The 8,002-nt window shown below is 44.1% G+C and overlaps 1 protein-coding gene and 1 long non-coding RNA gene across 2 annotated transcripts in view; both read left to right on the top strand.

The window, feature by feature from the left end:
- Positions 1 to 175, top strand: part of LOC111956025 (uncharacterized) — a 9,342-nt gene extending 9,167 nt beyond the window's left edge. The window contains exon 3 of the long non-coding RNA XR_002876185.3: positions 139 to 175. This is a non-coding gene — a long non-coding RNA (uncharacterized lncRNA). The remainder of the gene's footprint in view (positions 1 to 138) is intronic.
- Positions 176 to 227: 52 nt separating this feature from the next.
- Positions 228 to 4,186, top strand: LOC111955491 (DNA-binding protein RFX7-like). Its single transcript, XM_024134708.2, has 6 exons — positions 228 to 344; positions 540 to 551; positions 855 to 908; positions 1,294 to 1,492; positions 1,659 to 1,753; positions 1,891 to 4,186. The coding sequence occupies exons 1-6, from the start codon at positions 228 to 230 to the stop codon at positions 2,899 to 2,901; spliced, it is 1,488 nt and encodes a 495-aa protein (XP_023990476.1). The 3' UTR covers positions 2,902 to 4,186.
- The last annotated feature ends 3,816 nt before the right edge of the window (positions 4,187 to 8,002 follow it).

The following is an 8,002-nucleotide window of genomic DNA, read 5'->3' as shown; positions in this document are numbered from 1 at the left end:
CATCAAATGGACTAAAATATTGTGTAGTATCAGCACCCTCTCCAACATTTATCTCATGCCATTTATCTCATACAGCTTATCCATCAGTGTCATTAGAAAGTCTGCAGAATGTGTTTGTAATGCTTTTTCTTTTCGCAGTAAGAATGTACAGGGCAAAGTGGACGTTATCCTGGTGAGTGCCAATACATCTTTGGTATTGCTCTGTGTATGAATTGCCTTGTCTATGAATGACCCAGATTGTATCCTATGTCTCTCCTACCACACAAGATGTGCAGCGTTCTCTGACAACGACAAACTCTACCTTTACCTCCAGCTGCCTTCTGGCCCCAGTTCAGGGGAGAAAGGTGAGCATCATTATCATCAGCATTCATCTGGGTCTAGCACTCTATGATTGTCCTCCTGGAGGGACATATTTGTGCTCTTCAGATGACTGAAGAGGCTGATGTATGACCCACAAATCCCACTGAAGAGGCCAGTGTGTGTGTTGATAGTGGTTGATGTTTAGCCTCTCTCTTTCGTTGTTGCCTCTGTGTCCTCAGTGGCCGGTGGAGGTATTTTTCATGATGTGCAGCCCTACCGTGGATGGCCTTCCTCATTTGTTTTATTTCCATTCAGTCCATTAGAGATACATTAGGTGTCATGCAAGCAAGCGTTGCCGCAGTGGTCCATCCAGAGGGGGGTGATTGTACCTACCTGCTGGTGGTTTAGTTTAGTTTTGATCTGGATGTTATCGTGTGCGTTTGAGATGCAGAGATTCAACAGACCATGCAGATCTATGTATCTCGAACATGCACGCATCTCCAAATTCCCAAACTCTTTTTCTCAGTCTGGCAATGGCCGCTGGCACAACTTAGGCGGTGGTGTATTTCTGCATCGATGTCAGCTTTGGAGGAGAGAACACTGCCAAGGTAAGGGAAGAGGTCCACGTTTTCATGGGTGTTATTGTCAACATGTATACAAAGCTCAATAACCCAGTCACATACTGACTTCCCCCCCATAACATTTACACTTAAAATGATTCATAAATGCTATTATAAGTAGTTTATAAACTAAATTATTTAGTTAATAGTTTATAAATCTGTTATACAGTTGACACAATTTATTGACATTTTGTGATGTTATTTAATTGCTTGCCAAAATGTGAGTGCATATTGATTATTATTATTTTTGCCAGTGCAGCAATGCATGTTTGAGCTGGAATAAAACAGCAGCAACATGAACCTTGTGCTGGCTTTTCATCTTTCTTTTTGGGGGGGAGGGGGCCAGCACCGGGTTTCGGGGATGTCCATGTAGTCGGAGCTGACGGAGCTGGTGCAGACCTACAAGCAAGAGGTGACGGAGGCGGCTTGTGAGCTCATCTGTGATTGGGCCCAGAAGATCCTCAAACGTTCCTTTGACACAGTGGTCGAGATCGCCCGTTTTCTTGTGCAGGAGCACATCGTCAACCCGCGCTGCAGCCAGGCTGAACTCGTCACTTCTGCCGCTATGGCAGGTGAGTCTCAGTGTCCTCATTTCCATCTTACTGTGTTCAGTCGTCCTCGTTACACTGTATTCAGTCGACCTCGTTACACTGTGTTCATGTCATCTCCAATACCATCCGCAACCAACTTATGGTTGGAATTTCTTGTAATCATCTGTGATTTTTCTCTGTCTCACAGGAGGTCCTGCAAAGCCCCACAAGGTGATCAAGAAGAACCCAGTACCATCCAAAGGAGGTGGGCCAGAGACGGAAGGGAGCGGCTCTGAAGCTAAGGTAGTGAGTGCATCAACAATACCCTTTCAAAGACTAAACGCAAAGTACATGAACACACTGCTGGGCTGGAAGTTGTAATAATGAGCCATGTCTACTTATATTGAGTTTATGTAACACAATGATGTTGTTTCTCTCAGAGGGATAAAGACGTTGGGGATCAGTCGTTGCCAGGGAAACTGCAGTCCAGTGACAAGCCAATGAAAGGGGTGGAGTCTGTACGCCCGGGGGGTCGCGAATTGCAGGTGGAGGCTCTGATGAAGCACTTGCCCCGAATCCTGCCTCGCAGCTCCGTCCCGGAAAAGTCCCAGCTTTCGGTGTGCTCCTCGGCCCCTTCGCTGGCGCCCAAAGACGCAGGTGGCGTGAAAGTCATTACAATGACTGCCCTGCCCCAGCAGCAAGGGGGCGCTCTCCCCGTCATGATCCTCCCCCAGAGCGTCAGCCTCTCCTACCCCGACAGGGAAAAAGCCCCGTCAATCACCATGGCGCCCGTGGCACCAACGTCGGTGGTGCAGAGGGCCCGCACAGCGGGCAAACGGGTCCCCGAGGCGACAAGCGGGGGCCCCGGGCCAGGAGGCACGCCGGCCAAACGGAAACGAGGACGACCCAGGAAGCCACGGCCAGAGGACACTGCCCCCCCGCAGCCGCCCCCTCCACCCTTACCCTCGGTCAACCAAGCCCCTATCATGAATTCCCTCACCGGAGGGGTGATCCAGAAAGCCTGCTCTTCCTCCGCCTCCCAGGTGGTGGAGGTCGTATTCCAGGACCAGCAGGCCTTGGTACTAGGTCAGCTGCATTCGGTAGCGGACACAGGCGACCCAGAGCACCGGGGCGTGGTGCTCGAGACTGACCCACGGCCCGTGCTGCTGTTGTCAGGGGCCAGTCACACAAACTGGGACATGGGCAGGGCCATGGTAGAGGTCATCCAGAGGGCCCCGAGACCACCCACCATCATCACCAAGAACAACAACAACTCCCAGTCTACCCCCCAGCACCGCCTGCCCCTGCCCACTTTGCTGGAGGATCGAGGTCAGGTGGAGATCACCCTCACTCCCACGGAGCCTTCGGAAGATCTGCCGACCCCCACCACCCAGGCTAGCTCGGAGGGCCGCCCTGCGCCTGATGACAGCACTAAGGTTGAAAGACCCTAGCACTGGCCCTCCCAGTCCCGAACCTCACCCTCCTTGTCCCAGAGACTAGGGAGCACTAAGGGACTTTATACTACCCTCAGGGTGAGGATAACCACCCCCAATCATCTTCTCCCAGGTAGCGTCTTCTCCCCGATTGGTGGAAATCCAAGATTGGCAGCGCAGAGAGCCAAGAAGGATTGATGAAGCCAAAACACTATTAATCCCTGTTGACCTTCCATTTATAACTCTTTGCTGTGACTCTAACTGCATGTTTGTCTTTGTAATTGTGAGCAGAGAGAGCGATAAAGGCGGTTCCGTAGTTCTGATGACGAGGGGGGGGGTGTTTACGGGTTTGGACCTTACGAGGTTTTAAGTGCTACTCTCCCTGAGAGGAATTCCCCTCAGTGTTTTTTTATTTTTTATAATATACAGTTGAAATTGGACGTTTACATACACCTTAGCCAAATACATTTAAACTCAGTTTTTCACAATTACTGACATGTAATCCTAGTAAAACTTCCCTGTCTTAGGTCAGTTAGAATCACCACTTTATTTTAAGAATGTGAAATGTCAGAATAACATTTTATTTATTTCAGCTTTTATTTCACATTCCCAGTGAGTCAGAAGTTTACATACACTCAATTAGTATTTGGTAGCATTGCCTTTAAATTGTTTAACTTGGGTCAAATGTTTCGGGTAGCCTTCCACAAAGCTTCCACAATAAGTTGGGTGGAATTTTGGCCCATTCCTCCTGACAGAGCTGGTGTAACTGAGTCAGGTTTGTCGCACACGCTTTTTCAGTTTGCCCCACAAATTTTCTATAGGATTGAGGTCAGGGCTTTGTGATGGCCACTCCAATACCTTGACTTTGTTGTCCTTAAGCCATTTTGCCACAACTTGGAAGTATGCTGGGGTCATTGTCCATTTGGAAGACCCATTTGCGACCAAGGTTTAACTTCCTGACTGATGTCTTGAGATGTTGCTTCAATATATCCACATAATTTTTCCTCCCTCATGAGGCCATCTATTTTGTGAAGTGCACCAATCCCTCCTGCCAGCAAAAGCACCCCACAACATGATGCTGCCACCCCTGTGCTTCACGGTTGGGATGGTGTTCTTCGGCTTGCAAGCCTCCCCATTTTTCCTCCAAACATAACGATGGTCATTATGGCCAAACAGTTCTATTTTTCTGTTTCATCAGACCAGAGGACATTTCTCCAAAAAGTACGATCTTTGTCCCCATGTGCAGTTGCAAACCGTAGTCTGGCTTTTTTATGGCGGCTTTGGAGCAGTGGCTTCTTCCTTGCTGAGCGGCCCTTTCAGGTTATGTCGATATAGGCGCGTTTTACTGTGGATATAGATACTTTTGTACCTGTTTTCCTCCAGCATCTTCACATGGTCCTTTGCTGCTGTTCTGGATTGATTTGCATTTTTGCACAAGTGCGTTCATCACTCTAGGAGACAGAACGCGTCTCCTTCCTGAGAGGTATGACGGCTGCATGGTCCCATGGTGTTAATACTTGATACTATTGTCTTGTACAGATGAACGTGGCTCACACTCTAGGCGTCTGGAAATTGCTCCCAAGGATGAACCAAACTTGTGGAGGTCTACAATTTTTTTTCTGAGGTCTTGGCTGATTTCTTTGATTTTCCCATGATGTCAAAGCAAAGAGGCACTGAGTTTGAGGTAGGCCTTGAAATACATCCACATGTACACCTCCAATTGACTCAAATTATGTCAATTAGCCTATCAGAAGCTTCTAAAGCCATGACATCATTTTCTGGAATTTTCCAAGCTGTTTAATTAAAGGCACAGTCAACTTAGTGGATGTAAACTTCTGACCCACTGGAATTGTGATACAGTGAATTATAAGTGAAATAATCTGTCTGTAAACAATTGTTGGAAAAATTACTTGTCATGCACAAAGTAGATGTCCTAACCGACTTGCCAAAAGTATAGTTTGTTAACAAGAAATTTGTTGAGTGGTTGAAAAACGACTTTTAATGACTCCAACCTAAGTGTATGTAAACTTCCGAATTCAACTGTATTCTTTGGTTGTGTTATGTTGATGTTTGTAGTTGTGGTTTCAAATAGACTTCCAGAGTAAAGGAGAAAGCATGACTCACTGCTGGTGGAGCTGCATTTAAATGATGCCCCCGTCAAGCATCAGAACTGGGTCTGCCTCAGTGTTGTAAAAAATTGTGTTTCAAGATTGTGAGTTTGCCCTCTTCCCCTTCTCCAAATTCATTAAATTGGAGTGTGACACAACGCGAGCACTTACCAGGTCGTAATGCCAATATTACAGCACTTCCTGTTAGCGATTTAGCCTAGACTACGAAACGTAGACACCATATAGGCTAGACTATGACAAACAGTTGTTAAATATGCCTTTGTATTTTGAACTTGCATCACCTCGGGCGAAAGCGTCAAAGCACAAACCTACGAGCCTAGTGTAAACCTTGAGCGCGGCAAAGAGACATAATGAAATATTAGCGCAGATTTAGTAAATGATTTAGCCTGATGCTAAGCTAATGCAGGTTGCCAAGCCCTTTTTTAATACGTTATGGATGTTGTACCTTAGTCCTAGAGTGTATAAATATTATATAATTTTCAAACTGTCTGGCAGAGACAACTATTGCTTAGTCACCCTTTGCCAAACTTTCAGCCTCTGGCTTTGCCAAGGGGTGCATACATCTTTGGTGCTGAACTGAGGCATATTGCAATACATAGCAGTACATGATAATGTAAGATATTYAATCCCTTCAATCCAAACCCAGCATATCATCCAAAGTATGATCAACCTTAAATAGGCTYGTTTTGTGTTTTTTATACCTTCCGTCCTTTGACAATGGGAGATTTCAATTTGTAATCCCCAGCCTCAGCCCTTTTGGAATTAAATTGAAGCAGACGACAAGAATATTTGCACTGATATGAAGAAATCAAAAAGGGAAGAGCCTGTTGGTTAGGACATATAATAGTAGTGATTACTATGAATGAAAAAACAATGATTAAATACCTGCTATATGCTTGASGTAGTTTTAGAAGAGGCGATGTAAACTTTATTTTTCATTAGAGTTGATGGTCAAATTTGACTGAATTGAGAATAAGCACTACGGAATTAGACTTTATAATTAGCCTGTGCCATGTTATTGTCCTTCTGTAAACTATGGGCTTATGAAGAGACACACTTTATGTAAATTCATGATGCATTCATTTGGTACTGTAATGGTGAGGACACAAGTTTGTCTACACACTACACTATTTCCCGGGAAAACAGGGATTCCCTATGTCTGTCTTCAAACCGTGTTAATAGATTTTCTCCCCAACCAGTATGTAGTACAGGGGTGACCAACCATATACATACATGTGGCCAACCTTCTGCTGGCAGGCTTTTGTCCCAGCCCTGTTCTTACACACCTGATTKTATTCTACTAATCAGCTGCTCATGATTAGGTAAATCAGTTGTGTTAGAGCAGAGCTGGAACGAAATCCTGCAGCTACCTTGTAGCTCCCTGTGAGGAGGGTTGGCCACCCCTGATCTAGTATATTCTATTGGTCTGTTAATTGTGTAATTACATGTACATAGTTATAGTAGCTCAACTTATCCTCGTGGATGACATTGGAGTATGAGCTAGCYATGATCTCAGAGTTGTATTAGTCAATTGACAGATCAAGTTAATATCAGTAAGAGGTGGGTTTTACTTTGAATGAAAACTACTGATAAACTGGAGGCCCAGGGGACACACGTGGGTAACCCCTTCCCTAAGTAAGTACAGGTCCTTTAGTGTGCAGTTAAATGAGTGTTGCAGTAAGTGAATGAGTGAGTGGGAGAACTTTCACTGTGGAGCCACGGTGCTCAAAAGAAACGGGTTAGAGAATCAAAGATAAGGATCGGGATCCGGGTAGCGGTGCCTTGACCATAACTGGCGGTCAAACCACATCATGACCGACCACGGTCAAGCTCTGTTGATGGTGGTAACCCTCTGTAAACTAGCCCGGCTAGCTATGTAGTGGTTAAGTAGCTTCATAGCTTTGCTTTGCGGTTTGTTTGAGTCATGCAAATAAGAAGATTGCAAATTTGTCATTTTGCTATTGTTGTTTAATSAAATCTATAAAAACATTATTTATCATATGTGCTTTTGTTAATATGAGTCATTAAAGTTTCATTCATTGTACAGGTCATTTGAAGTCCAGTTTTAACATGAATGTCTTTGAATTTCAAAGACACTTCCCGTTTTAAAAAATCTGTCCATGCATGGTTTTATGTGACAGTAATTCTATTATTCTAAGATTCAATTAAAAAAAACTGTTACTCTCCTAGATTAGAAATCATACGTCAAAACATAAAATGTATTGACTAAGGGTTTAAAAATGAGATGTGTTAAGTTATGCTTTAGTTTAACATTATATTCCCCCAGGTTGTGTTTTGCACTTTATTTATACCTGAAGATTAAATCATTTCTAATTGGTGTGCACATAAAAAAAACTGAATCCTGATTTGATCATTAAGAATTGCACCTTGTTGCACCTCTGAATGCCCTTGTTTGAAATTGCTTGAGTTGTTTTTCTAAATCATTGTCTCAGAGTTGTCATTTACATCTATGCTTCCTTTTAAAAAACCAGAGCTAAACAAAATGATGCCAACAACAACTAATGTGAATATATTTTCCTATGCTGACTGTAATAAATGTTGTTAAAAGGTAACTGGAGAGATGTTGGGTGTTGATAATTTCTGTGTCATTTTTTTACTCTTCTCTTAAAGACGCACTCCAGCTATTTTGAAACTATCCCTGTTGAAAAACAATATCCCACATATAAATTTGAGCGAGAGAAATAGTGTAAACTTCATGGAGTAGGCCATTCAAGTAGTTGGTCCGATGGCCCTCTGATGTCATCYGCCTCCCCACTTGCTTGAGGAACAATACAGAACAAAAGAGGAAAGCCTCCACACACACACACTTATAAGAGGACACCTGGATCACCTATTAAGATGTGCCCTTTGTTAAGTAAATCAGGTGTTAAATGAGCTGAAAAGGACACTGCAGCAGGACTTTAAGGGAGGGAGAGTGAGGGAGAGTTTTTAATCCATTAAGGCAATGGAGCTGTTTTGAGCTCTTCCTA

The sequence above is a fragment of the Salvelinus sp. IW2-2015 genome, linkage group LG31 (assembly GCF_002910315.2).
Source record: "Salvelinus sp. IW2-2015 linkage group LG31, ASM291031v2, whole genome shotgun sequence".
NCBI lineage: Eukaryota > Metazoa > Chordata > Actinopteri > Salmoniformes > Salmonidae > Salvelinus > Salvelinus sp. IW2-2015.
The sequence above is the reverse complement of the archived record's forward strand: the minus strand, read 5'-3'. Positions and strand labels throughout refer to the sequence as shown.